This window comes from Oncorhynchus tshawytscha, linkage group LG11, assembly GCF_018296145.1.
Source record: "Oncorhynchus tshawytscha isolate Ot180627B linkage group LG11, Otsh_v2.0, whole genome shotgun sequence".
Classification (NCBI taxonomy): domain Eukaryota; kingdom Metazoa; phylum Chordata; class Actinopteri; order Salmoniformes; family Salmonidae; genus Oncorhynchus; species Oncorhynchus tshawytscha.
The window spans coordinates 17,980,680-17,997,987 of record NC_056439.1 but is presented as its reverse complement, the minus strand read 5'-3'; the positions used below and the strand labels follow the sequence as shown (position 1 = coordinate 17,997,987).

Sequence of the window (17,308 nt, the reverse complement as noted above, 5' to 3'; positions counted from 1 at the left end):
TTGCGTTTTGTTCATTATACATTTAGGCTTATCAGCTCAACATTCTCAACATTAAACTCAAGTGGACATTTCGTTGAATGCAACCAGAAAGACCCCCTCACCCCTCAACAATTCCAATGACTGTTTTATTGTCACCCTAGTCAAATACTTCAAAATAAAAGTTTTTAGTCATATACCTGTATGGTTATGAATATAGCTTGCTAGGGTTTTTTAAAGTTGGTGAAGTCATATCTTTCTAAGTAAAATCCAGCTACGCTAGCTTTCACTATCAAGCTAGCTGATTGCAAATTTGAGGAAAATTACATTGATCCTATTTAAAAAATGGATTTCTGTTAAGAAACATGTATTTCACAAACCTCCCCCCCAAAATTCTCCATTATTTGACAGTAACAGGGACAATATTCTAAAAAGGTGAGAGTATTAAGAAAAGAGTCATTTTGATTCACAATTACATCCCATTACAAAATATGTTTTAATGAGACACTGAATATCCTTTCTTAGTTTTTTTTTATAGCCTTAGCATTGTTTACCTCAGAAGGCTATATATCATTTTACTTACTATTATGCCGCTTGAGACGTGTGCCACGCCCACTGTGATGGCGGCATACCCATTGAACCCGTTTACAGAGAGGGGGTGACGCGAGAAGATAGTACTCCGCCCAAAATCTGTCAGCGTGAGATAGGCCCTTTTTCAGATGGAGGTCTATGGAGAGACTGTTGAATTATGTGAGGCTTATTTGATCGAATAGAAGTTTCATAATGTTTAGGCTGTTACAAAAACGACGTATTGCACACATGTTTTATTTATTTAACTAGGCAAGTCAGTTAAGAACAAATTCTTATTTACAATGACGGCCTAGGAACGGTGGGTTAACTGCCTTGTTCAGGGGCAGAACAACATATCTTTTACCTTGTCTGCTCGGGGCCCAACGCTCTAACCACTAGGCTACCTGCCGCACCATGACAGCTTAGGTATCACACTATGTTAGTAACTTAACAAATACTAACCCTATTTGAGAGTATTTTCAAATACTTATTTCAAATACATGGGTTAAATGCATGGGAGTGTATTTGAGTCAGTGTATTTGAGTATCTTTCCACGTGTATTTCCAAATACATTAAAATATCAAATTACTTGTAAAAAAAAAATGGAATACTTACTTCAAATGTATGTTAAAGTAATTGAGATATTTTAAATAGTATTTGAACCCGGGTCTGGACAGTAGTCTGCCATAATGCGCATGTTCCTCTGAATTACAACGCCTGTGTCACCACCTGGTATGGCAACTGCACTATCCGCAAGGCTGTCTAGAGGTTGGTGTGGTCTGCCCAACACATCACCAGGGGCACACTGCCTGCCCTCCAGGACATCTACAGCACCCGGTGTCACATGAAGATAATCAAGGACCTCAGCTACCTGAGCCACGGCCTGTTCACCTCGCTATCAACCAGAAGGCGAGGTCAGTACAGGTCCATCAAAACTGTGAAAATAGACAAAAAAACAGTAAATATCCATCACTAGCCGACCTCCACCCAGTACCCTGCCCTGAACTTAGCCACGGTCACTAGCTGGCTACCACCTGGTTACTCAACCCTGCACCTTAGAGGCTGTGGCCCTATGTACATCTGTCCTTTGGTCTGATGAGTCCAAATTTTAGATTTTTGGTTCCAACCGCTGTGTCTTTGTAGGACCCAGAGTAGGTGAATGGATGATCTCCACATGTGTGGTTCCCACCGTAAAGCATGGAGGAGGAGATGTGATGGTGTGGGGGTGCTTTACTGGTGACACTGTCTGTGATTTATTTAGAATTGAAGGCACACTTAACCTGCATTATTCTTCATCCACCAAACTTTATTTGGCACTATGCATTCGGGGAGGAAGCGTTCTCCTGGCATCCGCCAAACCCAGATTTGTGTGTCGGACTGTCAGATGGTGAAGCCAGGGTAAGCCTACACGAAACACAGCCCTTATTTGAAGTGTTTCTTAAATTCCCTATGGGAAAACTATTGTGGAAAAACGTTTAGAACCATTTCCCTGTTTGACCGCTAGGTTTTATGGGTATTATGACCTCCACTGTGGGCTCTATAACAAATATCATGGCATTATTTTTTGCATAGCCTATAACTTAAACTTGAGGTTATATGTTTTGAGTTTTTCTTGTAGGCTATGCTGTTACATCATGCACCACTACCGTAGAAACCTTACCATCGTCAAGGTTAAAATTAAACTGAGCGTGTCGAGTAGGGCTACACCATAGAGAATGATAGAGGCCTCTTGTGGACAGAAGGCCATTTTAGCGCCATTTAGGGCTTCCATTTTAACGCAGCCAACTGGGTGGGACTTCCAACTTCATTGGCTGATCCCTCCCGATACCAATTCTGCACAGTTACAAATGAGTTCTCTATCTATCTCTATGGGCTACACAACTCGGAAATGCATCATTTTGCTATTGCGCTGGTCAACGTTACGCTCGAAACGAAATTGACAAGCGGCAGAATATGTCCATAGAGAGTTTCTATTGGATAAATTCAAGTAGGTCCCGCCCCGTTTCGTGTTCTTCCGTTTAAAACACGTTTTTCAACAGTATCGGTGTTATGAATATGCCCAAACTGTCATTTCTGATCCACTAACAGGTAAACCCGAAGTTTGAATAGCCTGAAATTCCAGTTGCAGCTGCCCATGTTTGGGACGTACTCGACACTTTGGTCACCCCCAAAAAAATCACTAGGTCATAGTTACACATTGTATTTCACCACGTTGAAATGAACTTACTGTAGATTTTGTATCGCGTTTTTCTGGAAGGTATGTCAGTGAACTCATGTTGATGTGATGTGTGCTTTTGCAGGCAGACTAACGAAACAACATGACATCCCCCCAAAAGCAAGGTTTATTACGGGAGGCATCTCACCAGATCATTGCCGGTGGATCAGCAGGTAAGACAAACTTTAGGTTAGTAACACTTTTAGTATATCAAATATGGTCTACAATCGGTTGTATGGTTCAAATGAATAAGCGTCTGCGCTTGTTTAAGTACATTTTCCAACATGCCTACTGTAGAATGTCAGTTTTAGACATTATGGAAAGCAATATTCCCACTATCTGAATAGTTGTTTTTACTGTAGACATAATTCAAGAAGTGATATCATTGTTGTGATGAACTCTGAACTATTCAAACTGTTTTGTACCGGATGGTCTCCTTTTTTATATGCCGTCTGAAAACATTACTGTTCGCATTGGGTTCCGCATTCCAGATTCCTTTCCACATACTGTATGCGGCTGCTTGTTGGTTTTTATGAAAATGTGTGCATGCAAGTCCCTCTCCCGTCAACGCCTCTAGAATTCAATCAACCCCCCCCCCCAAAAAAAATATATATATATAAAATATATATACAGTTGAAGTCGGAAGTTTACATACAGTTAGGTTGGAGTCATTAAAACTCGTTATTCAACCACTCCACAAATTTCTTGTTAAAAAACTATAGTTTTTGCAAATTGGTTAGGACATCTACTTTGTGTATGACACAAGTAATTTTTCCAAGAATTGTTTAGACAGATTATTTCACTTATAATCCAATGTTTCACAATTCCAGTGGGTCAGACGTTTACATACACTAAATTGACTGTGCCTTTAAACAACTTGGAAAATTCCAGAAAATTATGTCATGGCTTAAGAAGCTCCTGCTAGCCTAATTGACATCATTTGAGTCAATTGGAGGTGTACCTGTGGATGTACTTCAAGGCCTACCTTCAAACTCAGTGCCTCTTTGCCTCAGCCAAGACCTCAGAAAAAAATTGTAGACCTCCACAAGTCTGGTACATCCTTGGGAGCAATTTCCAAATGCCTGAAGTTACGACGTTCATCTCTACAAACAATAGTACGCAAGTATAAACACCATGGGACCACGTAGCCGTATACCTCTCAGGAAGGAGGCGCGTTAGGTCTCCTAGAGATTAACATACTTTGGTGCGTAAAGTGCAAATCAATCCCAGAACAACAGCAAAGAACCTTGTGAAGATGCTGGAGGAAACCGCTACAAAAGTATCTATATCCACAGTAAAGCGAGTCCTATATTGACATAACCTGAAAGGCCGCTCAGCAAAGAAGAAGCCACTGCTCCAGAACCGCCATAAAAAAGTCAGACTACGGTTTGCAACTGCACATGGGGACAAAGATCGTACTTTTTGAAAAAATGTCCTCTGCCCTGATGAAACAAAATTAGAACTGTTTGACCATAATGACCATTGTAATGTTTGGAGGAAAAAGGGGGAGGCTTGCAAGCCAAAGAACACCATCCCAACCGTGAAGCACGGGGGTGGCAGCATCATGTTGTGTAGGTGCTTTGCTGCAGGAGGGACTGGTGCACTTCACAAAATAGTTGGCATCACGAGGAAAATGACGTGGCTATATGGAAGCAACATCTCAAGACATCAGTCAGGAAGTTAAAGCTTGGTTGCAAATGGGTCTTCCAAATGGACAATGACCCCAAGCATACTTCCAAAGTTGTGGCGAAATGTCTTAAGGACAACAAAGTCAAGGTATTGGAGTGGCCATCACAAAGCCATGACCTCAACCCTATAGAAAATGTGTGGGCAGAACTGAAAAAGCGTGTGGGAGCAAGGAGGCCTACAAACCTGACTCAGTTACACCAGCTCTGTCAGGAGGAATGGGCCAAAATTCACCCAACTTATTGTGGGAAGCTTGTGGAAGGCTACCCGAAATGTTTGACCCAAGTTAAACAATTGAAAGGTAATGCTACCAAATACTAATTCCATGTATGTAAACTTCTGACCCAGTGGGAATGTGATGAAAGAAATAAAAGCTGAAATAAATCATTCGCTCTACTATTATTCTGACATTTCACATTCTTAAAATAAAGTGGTGATCCTAATTGACCTAAGACAGGGAATTTTTACAAGGATTAAATGTCTGGAATTGTGAAACTGAGTTGAAATATATTTGGCTAAGGTATATGTAAACTTTAACTGTACAGAACCAGTCAAAAGTTTGGAGTCACGTACTCATTCAAGGGTTTTTCTCTATTTTTACTATTTTCTACATTGTAGAATAATAGTGGAGACATCAAAACTATGAAATAACACATGTAATCATGTAGTAACCAAAATCTGTTTGAGATTTGAGATTCTTCAAAGTAGCCACCCTTTGTCTTGATGACAGCTTTGCACACTCTTGGGATTCTCTCAACCAGCATCACCTGGAATGATTTCCCTGCAAATGTTCCCACAAATGCTGAGCGCTTGTTGGCTGCTTTTCTTTCACTCTGCGGTCCAGCTAATCTCAAACCATCTTAATTGGGTTGAGGTTAGGTGATTGTGGATGCCAGGTCATCTGATGCAGCACTCCATCACTCTCCTTCTTGGTCAAATCGCCCTTACACAGCCTGGAGGTGTCTTGGGTCATTGTCCTGTTGAAAAACAAATGATAGTCCCACTAAGCGCAAAACAGATGGGATGGCGTATCGCTGCAGAATGCTGTGGTAGCCATGCTGGTTAAGTGTGCGTTGAATTTTGTTTGTATATATTTGATTCACTAAAGTAGTACACTAGGCCTTTAATATTCCTCTATTAGCAGACATTCTCTCTACCCCACCCTCATCACCCCCAAACTATGCTTCTATTGATTCCCTGTTTATCTGAGTTATTGCCATTTCAAGCATGCAGAAATCCATCCGGTATGACGTAGCACTGTGATAGTCACTCTCACTAGACTGATTCTCCATGTTGCTACAAACCAAAATGAAACATTTGTTCACAACAAAAATATTGTTCACACATATTGGTGTTATTTAACACTGTAAATTAAAGGAATGAGTGGTTTGGGTGGATTTTTCCTTTTAATTGTAGTCTAGCATTTTTGGATGAAATAATAGGATTTCATTATTGATTCTAATAGATGCAGAAATACTGAAAATATTCTTTACACTCTAATCTATATATTGTAGCCTATTTGTTCTGTGTGTAGCTTATGTTATAGGCACAGAGGTGCCACCACCGGTTCCAAAGTGGTGTGGCAAAATGTGTACTAGTCTTTTCTGGGGCCTGGAGTTTTTTCTGATCTAATGATCTGGTCAGGTAAAACTCTGGGTCCTATTCATAGGCTATGTCAAAATATTTGTATTATTATTATAGATAGCTTGCTTCCCTTTTAATCTGTGCTATGACTATAGGGTTGGGAGTTTTCTTGTCAGGTTATGTGAAAATGGAAACACTCCTGGCCAAAGGTGGATGAAACCCTTTCAAACTACCACAAACCTTGTTATTATTCATTCTGAATTGGATATCAAATGAGCCAGAAACAACTACTTCAATGGACAGCATACTCTGTAGTTTAGCGAACTACTATAACACGGCTGAACATTATGCAAAGAACGGTTACAATGTATTTAAATGTCTATTTCACTCTAGACACAATGTTAAACAGTGGACCTTGAAAAATAAAAAAAAAGAGACACTTTTCTACATTGTGAACTATTTGAATTGTATGTCAAGCTATTATTTGTTCATCTGACGACAGTGCTCTTCTGCAATTATTCAGTCTGTAAGCTTTATATAAGGCAGGGTTACATTTAACACTATACACAATAGACTTTGCAAGCTGCCTGTCTCTATTTGTGAAAGTTACGGTGGTGCTAGAATACAAATATATTCTCTCTCTCTCTCTGCATTAGATATCCATCTGTTATAGTTGGACAAATCAGTTCATATTGCCTGTGTAGACTGCTCTGTGGTGGATTTTTTTTCTCTCGTTTAAGACGGTGAAATTTGCACCACAAACATGAGGCAAGCAACCAGGCAGGAGAGGAGCGTGAGCGAAGGAAGAAACCACGCGCATACTGCAGAGTCAAACAATGAGGTGCTGGTGCAACTACATTAATTTGTTGAGAGGTGTGGTTAAGGCTCTGTAGGCTGTAGCTAGAAGACCGCTGTGACAGTGTGAAAACCCAGAGACAGGGTTGTATTCACTAGAAAGAATAAAGGCAAACAGGCTGAAATTAGTCTAATAAGAAACGCCTGCATTCTTCCCAGTTGAAGAACGTTTTTCAAAAATGTTCTATGATGTGAACTAATGTATATGTCTGGTAAACGGGTTTGTTGCTGCTGCTTGAAATTGACCAGATTGAAAAGTACTGGGGCAAGTGCTATCTCGCCACGTTTTCTGGCGGCTCATTGATGAAGTTTTTTTTTTAGGTTTTGTGGAGACCTTTGTGTGATTTGATGTGCCACCTGATGTAGTTGTCCTCCTAGATTTTGTTTGCCGTTGCTGGGTCTCAAGGAATCGGTTACAGCCAGTTCAAGCAAAACAAGGGATTTTGTTCTGATAGGGGCTAAAGAACGAAGCACCTAGCCTGAACTCTTAAATTGGCTGGATGCCCAGAGGCCAGTGACCTTGAACAGACAATAAAACACACACCTGAAGTCAATTGTGAGATAAACACAGTGCATTCGGAAAGTATTCAGACCCCTTGACCTTTTCCACATTTTGTTACGTTGCAGCCTTATTCTAAAATGTATGGGGGGAAAAAATCCTCAAATTACACACAATACCCCATAATGACAAAACGAAAATAGGTTTTTAGAAATGCTTGCAAAGATAGTAAGCATAAAAAGCAGATACCTTATTTACATAAGTATACAGACCCTTTGCTATGATTTGGAAAGGCACATCAATCAAATCAAAGTTTATTTGTCACGTGCACCGAATACAACAGTGAAATGCTTACTTACAGGTCCTAACCAACAGTGCAATTTTTAAGTAAAAAATAGGTATTAGGTGAACAATAGATAAGTAAAGAAATAAAAACAACAGTGTAAAATAACAGTAGTCGGGCTAATTGAGGTATTATGTACATGTAAGTATGGTTAAAGTGACTGCATATGTAGTCGTGGCCAAAAGTTTTGAGAATGACACAAATATTATTTTTCACAAAGTCTGCGGGCTCAGTTTGTATGATGGCAATTTGCATATACTCCTGAATGATCAGATGAAGAGTGATCAGATGAATTTCAATTAATTTCAAAAACTTTTCCACTGCATTTCAGCCCTGCCACAAAAGGACCAGCTGACATCATGTCAGTGATTCTCTCGTTAACACAGGTGTGAGTGTTGACGAGGACACGGCTGGAGATCACTCTGTCATGCTGATTGAGTTCGAATAACAGACTGGAAGCTTCAAAAGGAGGGTGGTGCTTGGAATCATTGTTCTTCCTCTTTCAACCATGGTTACCTGCAAGGAAACACGTGCCATCATCATTGCTTTGCACAAAAAGGGCTTCACAGGCAAGGATATTGCTGCCAGTATGATTGCACCTAAATCAACCATTTATCACATCATCAAGAACTTCAAGGAGAGCGGTACAATTGTTGTGAAGAAGGCTTCAGGGTACCTAAGAAAGTCCAGCAAGCGCCAGGACCATCTCCTAAAGTTGATTCAGCTGCGGGATCGGGGCACCACCAGTACAGAGCTTGCTCAGGAAGGGCAGCAGGCAGGTGTGAGTGTATCTGCACGCACAGTGAGGCGAAGACTTTTGGAGGATGGCCTGGTTTCAAGAAGGGCAGCAAAGAAGCCACTTCTCTCCGGGAAAAACATCAGGGACAGACTGATATTCTGCAAAAGGTAGAGGGATTGGACTGCTGAGGACTGGGATAAAGTAATTTTCTCTGAATCCCCTTTCTGATTGTTTGGGGCATCCGGAAGAAAGCTTGTCCGGAGAAGACAAGGTGAGCGCTACCATCAGTCCTGTGTCATGCCAACAGAAAGCATCCTGAGACCATTCATGTGTGGGGTTGTTTCTCAGCCAAGGGAGTGGGTTCACTCACAATTTTGCCTAAGAACACAGCCATGAATAAAGAATGGTACCAACACATTTTCTGAGAGCAACTTCTCCCAACCATCCAGGAACAGTTTGGTGAATATCAACAAAACATCGATATTTTGGGTACATGGCCAGGAAACTCCCCAGACCTTAATCCCATTGAGAACTTGTGGTCAATCCTCAAGAGGCGGGTGGACAGACAAAAACCCACAAATTCTGACAAACTCCAAGCATTGATTATGCAAGAATGGGCTGCCATCAGTCAGGATGTGGCCCAGAAGTTAATTGACAGCATGCCAGGGCGGATTGCAGAGGTCTTGAAAAAGAAGGGTCAACACTGCAAATATGGACTCTGCATCAACTTCATGTAATTGTCAATAAAAGCTTTTGACACTTATAAAATGCTTGTAATTATACTTCACTATTCTATAGTAACTTCTGACAAAAATATCTAAAGACACTGAAGAAGCAGACTTTGTGGAAATTAATATTTGTGTCATTCTCAAAACTTTTGGCCACGACTGTATGATAAACAGAGAGTAGCAGTAGCGTAAAAGAGGGGTTGGTGGGTGGTGGGATACAATGCAGATAGTCCGGGTAGCCAATGTGCGGGGGCACCGGTTAGTCGGGCTAATTGAGGTAGTATGTACAGTGGGGGGAAAAAGTTTAGTCAGTCACCAATTGTGCAAGTTCTCCCACTTAAAAAGATGAGAGGCCTGTAATTTTCATCATTGGTGGCTGACTAAATACTTTTTTGCCCCACTGTACATGAATGTATAGTTAAAGTGACTATGCATAGTTTATAAACAGAGTAGCAGCAGTGTAAAAGAGGGGTTGTGGGGGCGGGACTATGCAAATAGTCTGGGTAGCCATTTGATTACTTGTTCAGGAGTCTTATGGTTTGGGGGTAAAAGCTGTTGAGAAACCTTTTGGTCCTAGACTTGGAGCTCTGGTATCACTTGCCATGCAGTAGCAGAGAGAACAGTCTATGACTGGGGTGGCTGGGGTCCTTGACAATTTTTAGGGCCTTCCTCTGACACCGCATGGTATAGAGGTCCTGGATGGCAGGAAGTTGATGTACTGGACCGTACGCGCTACCCTCTGTAGTGCCTTGGGGTCGGAGGCCGAGCAGTTGCCGTACCAGGCGGTGATGCAACCAGGCGGTGATGCTCTCGTTGTTGCAGTTGTAGAACATTTTGAGGATCTGAGGACCCATGCCAAATCTTTTTAGTTTCCTGAGGGGGAATAGGCTTTGTCATGCCACTCCAAGAAACGACTGTCTTGGTGTGTTTGGACCATTCCAGCATAGTCCTGTAGTTTAGCATCTGCTTCATCTGACCACTTTTTTATTGACCGAATCACTGGTGCTTCCTGCTTTAATTTTAGTTTGTAAGCAGGAATGAGGAGGATAGAATTGTGGTCAGATTTACCAAATGGAGGGTGAGGGAGAGCTTTGTATGCATCTCTGTGTGTGGAGTACAGGGGATCTAGCATTTTTCTCCCTCTGGTTGCGCATTTAACATGTTGATAGAAATTAGGTAAAACGGATTTAAGTTTCCCTGCATTAAAGTCCCCGGTCACTAGGAGCGCCGCCTCTGGGTGAGTGGTTTCCTGTTTGCTTATTTCCTTATACAGCTGACTGAGTGGTGTCTTAGTGCCAGCATCTGTCTGTGGTGGTAAATAAACAGCCACGAAAAGTATAGAAAACTCACTTGGCAAATAGTGTGGTCTACAGCTTTAAATAAGATATTCTACTTCCTTAGATTTCGTGCACCAGCTGTTGTTTGCAAATATGCACAGACCCCCCCCCATCTTACCGGCGTGTGCTGTTCTATCTAGCCAGTGCAGCGTATTACCCGCTGGCATGAATATCCATGTCATCATTCAGCCACGATTCTGTGAAACATAAGATGTTACAATTTCTGATGTCCCGTTGGTAGGATATTCGTGATTGTACCTTGTGTAATTTATTTTCCTTTGATTGTACGTTGGCAAGTAATACTGACAGTAATGGCAGCTTTCACACTCGCCGTCTGCGGATCCTTGCAAGGCACCCCGCTCTGTGTCCTCTGTACCGGCGTCTCTTTCTCTTGCCAATGACGGTGATGTTGGCCTTGTCGGGTGTTCGAATTACATCCTGTGCGTCCTGCTTGTTGAAGAAAAAATCTTTGTGTAATCAGAGGTGAGTGATCGCTGTCCTGATATCGAGAAGCTCTTTTTTTCTGTAAGATATGGTGGCAGAAACATTATGTACAAAATAAGTTACAAACAATGCAAAAACCCCCTACATAATAGCACAATTGGTTAGGCGCCAGTAAAACTGCTGTGATTTCCTCCAGCACCATTGTATCTCTCCTGTCTATATAAGGTACCACAGTTGACAGTGCATGTCAGAGCAAACACCAAGCCATGAGGTCAAAGGAATTGTCCGTTGAGTTTCGATACAGGATTGTGTCGATGTACAGATCTGGGGAAGGGTACCAAAAAATGTCTGAACCATTGAAGATCCCCAAGAGCACAGTGGCCTCATCATTCTTTTATTTTATTTTAATTTTTTACATTTAACTAGGCAAGTCAGTTAAGAACAAATTCTTATTTACTATGACGGCCTACCCCGGCCAAACCCGGACGACACTGGGCCAATTATGGGACTCCCAATCACGGCCAGATGTGATACAACCTGGATTCAAACCAAGGACAGTAGTGACGCCTCTTGCACTGAGATGCAGTGCCTTAGACAGCTGCGCCACTTGGGAGCCCTATTCTTAAATGGAAGACGTTTGGAACCACCAAGGCTCTTCCTAGAGGTGGCCGACCGGCCAAGCTGTGCAATCGGGGGAGAAGAGCCTTGGTCAGGGAGGTGACCAAGAATCCGATGGTCACTATGACAGAGCTCCAGAGTTCCTCTGTGGAGATGGGAGAACCTTCCAGAAGGACAATCATCTCTGCAGCACTCCACCAATCAGACTGTTTTGTTTTATTTATAATACTTACTTATATTACTTACCTTGAATTTGGCTCCCCCTATTGTTGATCTGGAGTCTTTAGCTAGAAAATGTCTTGTCATGTGACCTGTTAGGAGGAAGTTGGTCATTGTTGCCTTATGTAGAGCTCAGAGTGCTCTGTTTGTTGTTTTGTGGAAGCTTTGTCTGAGTATTTTCAGTCCTTTTGCATATATCTTTCGTTTCAGTGGATTATTTGTGGAATTTAGATGTGTATGTTTACTTTGTGGAATAGATGGATAGCACTAGCTTCATTGCTACAATATGTTAGGTTACAAACTAGCTTTTGCTAGTTGTCCGTGTGAGCAAAATATCAGGTTAAGTTCATATCTAGTTTGTATTTTAGGACAGATTACGTTGTTTTATGCAGGCATTGTCTTTGTTTCAGTTTCACTGTTTCAACTCAATAAATCTTGTGACCATGGAGATCATGCTTTGAGGGTTATTGATGTGAAGGTGTTTATCCTGCTGTCAAGATATGCACAGTAACTCATATGGAGGACAGTATACAGGCCTTCATGGTAGAGTGGCCAGACGGAAGCCACTCCTCAGTAAAAGGCACATGACAGCCTGCTTGGAGTTTGCCAAAAGGCACATAAAGGATTTAGACCATGAGAAACTAGATTCTCTGGTCTGATGAAACCAAGATGGAACTCTTTGGAGGGAATGCCAAGCATCACATCTGGAAGAAACCTAGCACCATCCCTATGGTGAAGCATGGTGGTGGCAGCATCATACAGTGGGGATATTTTCCCACCCAGGGACTGGGAGACTAGTCAGGATCGAGGGAAAGATGAACGGAGCAATGTAGACAGAGATCCTTGATGAACTTGCTCCAGAGTGCTCAGGACCTCAGACTTGGACAAATGTTCACCTTCCAACAGGACAATGCAGGATTAGCTTTGGGACAAGTCTCTGAGTGGCCCAGTCAGAGCCCGGACTCGAACCCGATCGAACCTCTCTGGAGAGACCTGAAAAAATCTGTGCAGCGATGCTCCCCATCCAACCTGACAGAGCTTTCGAGGATCATCGGAGAAGAATGCGGGAAACTCCCCGAATACAGGTGTGCCAAGCTTGTAGCGTCATACCCAAAAAGACCTGAGGCTGTAATCGCTGCAAAAGATGTTTCAACAAAGTACTTCAGTAAAGGTTCTGAGTACTTAAATTTTATATTTCAACATTTTATAAATTAACAAAAATGTCTGAATCTGTTTTTGCTTTGTCATTATGGGGTATTGTGTGTAGATTGAGTTAAAACAACAATTTAATCAATTTTAGAATAAGGCTGTAATGTAACAAAGTAGAAAAAGTCTGAATACAGTACTTTCAGAATGCACTGCAATTGGTCCTGGCCTGTTTCCTTCTTCCAGGGGCTGGAGTCTTGGAACTATCTCCGAGGACTTAGAGAGCCAGGATCTGGGTTCTAGGGGGCTGCACCTTGTGTAGAATCAATGACTGCAGTGTTTCCCCTCCTCACCTTCCTAAGGCGTGTGTGTGTGTGTGTGTGTGTGTGTGTGTGTGTGTGTGTGTGTGTGTGTATTGTTAGCATCCTTACTTCCTTGTTAACGAGGTTGGAGCGGAGACCGGTGTTTATTTATGTGCGACCCGGCCCGGTGTGTGAGTAGTGTATACTATAAATGGAGTAAATCTACCTTGGCTTTGGTGCTCTTTACAATCTGCATGTGTGTGGACCTTGGTACTTTTGGCTCTCTGTTCAGTCTGGACACGCTTTGGTTATTTTGAACTTTTGAAGGCTGAGGTCAACAGTCTTTGGTTTGCATAGTAACTTAGTAATGTGGTTAGTTTCTTCATTCATTGCTTCACACTACCATCAGGGCAGCGAGTTATGGATTTTGGGTAACAATTAATTGCAATGCTTGTCAGTTTCATTTGATTTATTTGAAATTAAATTTTTACCCCCTTTTCTCCCCAGTTTCGTGGTATCCAATTGTTAGTAATTACTATCTTGTCTCTTCGCTACAACTCCCTTACGGGCTTGGGAGAGACGAAGGTCGAAAGCCATGCGTCCTCCGAAACCCAACCCAACCAAGCCGCACTGCTTCTTAACACAGCGCGCATCCAACCCGGAAGCCAGCCGCCCCAATGTGTTGGAGGAAACACCGTGCACCTGGCTACCTTGGTTAGCGCGCACTGCGCCCGGCCCGCCACAGGAGTCGCTGGTGCGCGATGAGACAAGGCTATCTCTACCGGCCAAACCCTCCCTAACCCGGACGACGCTAGGCCAATTGTGCGTCGCCCCACGGACCTCCCGGCTGCGACAGAGCCTGGGCGCGAAGCCAGAGTCTCTGGTGGCACAGCTAGCGCTGTGATGCACTGCCCTAGACCACTGCTCCATCCGGGAGGGCCATCATAATTTTCACTTTTGCTAAAAACGATTTTGAGCTTACTGGTATAATATTTCATAATGCGTCTTTGAAACTTAGCTACGACATATGTCAACCTAAAGAATACAAAACAGCTTTGGTGAATGGTTTTGACAGCTTGGAGCTGTCCCCCTCGACAGTGTCCTACTAATCGTATAATGAGTATGGTCTTTGTTGAGAAATTACCAACATGACTTTTTTTCATGTAAAAATGGGTAAACAAACAATAGGCCTATCTACTTGAAGAGGAAGTTGAACCCCCACCCCCCCCCCTCCCTCCCAAATTGTCAATAATAGGATTATTGTGCCAGCCCCACAGTATGTATCATGATGCCTCAATAGTGGATGAATAATAATCCTTCCGATAAGGGCAGTGGCCAGTTGTGAATGAATGTGTCCAGGTCCTCTACGTGTTTGTACAAGGCTGACTGGATTCTATGTGTGTTATGTGTATGTGATTGCTTTATTCTTGTACGGTGACGCCAAATAAAAATATCCATCCTTGGATGGACAATAAAGTTATATTCTATTATAACAATGACGTTTTTAGAATCATCACTCTGTTCAACGAGGAAGATTGATGTTGACGTCATATTTCTTCAGAGGTGGGGGATGTAGTTGTTTTTCAAGGTGAGGCAGGCAGTGCATTTCACCCATAGATGGACTTAAAAGTAGACTCAGCAAGATGACTTACATGCACAAAGTAAACAGCACTAGTGGGTCAATTTCCGCAACAACTAAGAAACTTGAAGTGCGTGGCTAAACTTCTCTGCTGTTTTGGTCCCATAGCTACCATGTTGTAGCAGTGTGAAGGGAACCTCTGCACATGTGTTTGACTGTGTGAGAGCAAAGTCTTGCATCGTGCTCATCACAATCTCTGCAGTGCTGTTTGGTGGCAATGGCATCGGCCCTTTAAAAAAAAAAAAAAACTAAAATGACACACCCAAATCTAACTGCCTGTAGCTCAGGACCTGAAGCAAGGATATGGATTTTCTTGGTACCATTTGAAATGAAACACTTTGAAGTTTGGAGATGTCAAAGGAATATAGGAGAATATAACACATTAGATCTGGTAAAATATAATCCAAAGAAAAAGCCAATTTCTTTTGTTTTTGTGCACCATCATTTTTGAAATGCAAGAGAAAGGCCATAATGTATTATTCCAGCCCAGGTGCAATTTAGATATTGGCCACTAGATGGCAGCAGGGTATGTGCAAAGGTTTTGCATTTCTGTTCAAAATTTTGTATCAAGACTGCCCAAATGTGCCTAATTTGTTTATTAATTACTTTTCATGTTCAAAACTGTGCACTCTCCTCAAACAATAGCATGTCATTCTTTCACTGTCATAGCTACTGTAAATTGGACAGTGTAGTTAGATTAACAAGAATTTAAGATTTCTGCCAATATCAGATATGTCTATGTCCTGGGAAATGTTCTTGTTACTTACAACCTCATGCTAATCGCATTAGCCTATGTTAGCTCAACCATCCCGCAGTGGACCCACCAATCCTGAAGAATTAACGAGAAGTGGCATGGTTTCAATTCAGTCTTTTCACCACAATGGGGCAGCAATTACCTACTCTTTCACTTTTCAACAGGAGGGTACAGTATAACTTTCTGCTGCTTCTTAACCTGAGTTTGGCTTGGAAATGTAACACTACGTGGATGTCTGTAGCATATAGCGGCTACGTGTGTGTGTGTGTGTGTGTGTAAATGTTCAGGATCATTTTCGTACTTATACACATTGCAAAATTACATTGACTTTTGTCTGATGTGAAGTATTGCGAATGTATGATGATATATCAAATATTGCTGTTTTAAGAGAAGTAGATATGTTGCTCCCAAGGTGCCCCCAAAAGTGAATGCTTTACCTGTGAATAACTACTCATGTTTCTGGGAAAAAAAATGGTCAGCTGTTATTTGTTTTATTCTAGTATTGATTATTTCCTTTTTTCCTTCCCACTTGAAAATGTAACTTCATAACATTTGCAGTTTTCGTTAACGGCTGGGTAAACCAATCCTTCCTTAGCAAATGGAGCGTGTCGATACTACACAGACACCCTAAGTATGATTAGATACACTCCCAGACGACGTCCATGTAGTAGACTGTCAGAATCTTACTTAAAACATACTTCATTTGAATTGGTTTTAAACTGTGAACCTAACATGAGGCGGCAAATAAATCCCACTTCGTTTAAATAAAGAAGAAGAAGAAGACGAAGAAGACGACGAAGAAGAAAAGATAAAGAGGAAATCAAATAAATAGAACCAATCAAAGTGAGTGGTGGAACTCCATGAGGATGACGAAGAGAGAGTCCATTACAAATGAGCGTTCCTTTTCCTTACACTTCTAGACTAGACCAGGTTTGCGATTGGATTGCCTGCCACAATCAGAGCTGAATTAATGTAGGCCTGATATTTATTTCCAGGAACAATTGTACATGTTGTAGCGGGGGGCGCTTTGATTGAACTCCCGGCGGACATGCTGTAGACAGATGTTTAGATGACCTCATGTTTGAAGTAATGTTGATTTTGGATGGGGTGCTGCTTTGCAGTTTTCTCTAAATCCCCCCCCAGCGCTCTTCGCGTGACTGTGCGTCTGATACAGCGAGGGCAGGGAGAGGTGCATCCTTCAGAACACACACACACGCGGTCGGGTCGGTGTTTCGACTCGGAAGGAAGAGAAGATATTTATGTTCCTATTTCTTTGACAGACAGATGTCTTGGGGTGGGGGGGGGGGCTGGGTGATAATGAAGCATGACAGTGTTGAAGGATGGATACTGGTGGTGTGATATTCTGTCTCTTCCCCTCTCTCTGTGTGTGTTTTACTGAGGCGTTATGACATACCATCAACATAATTCTCAAAGACGTGTCTAATAAACACCACATTGTCTGAATTCCATCTATAGATCATTAGCTGTCCAGACTCCAAAGCGACATTCTTCGTAACAGACTGTTGTAGATTAAGTCTTTCTCAGTAAGACATTTAGTTCGGATAGAAGGGATTTCATTAAAAGATTTAAATCTCACTGAGGGAATCCATTATTCTGATGTTGTTCCTTTATGAAGCAGCCATTCCATTATTGC

The 17,308-nt window shown here is 42.0% G+C and overlaps 1 protein-coding gene across 3 annotated transcripts in view; it reads left to right on the top strand.

Moving 5' to 3' along the window:
• The first annotated feature begins 2,458 nt into the window (after window positions 1-2,458).
• Window positions 2,459-17,308, top strand: part of slc25a21 (solute carrier family 25 member 21) — a 257,226-nt gene continuing 242,376 nt past the window's right edge. The window contains exons 1-2 of one of the 3 annotated variants that reach the window (XM_042329859.1): window positions 2,459-2,634; window positions 2,847-2,934. In XM_042329859.1, the coding sequence (XP_042185793.1) occupies window positions 2,865-2,934 (70 nt within the window). In that variant the 5' untranslated portion in view covers window positions 2,459-2,634; window positions 2,847-2,864. The other 2 variants (XM_042329860.1, XM_042329857.1) reach the window with 2 other exon arrangements.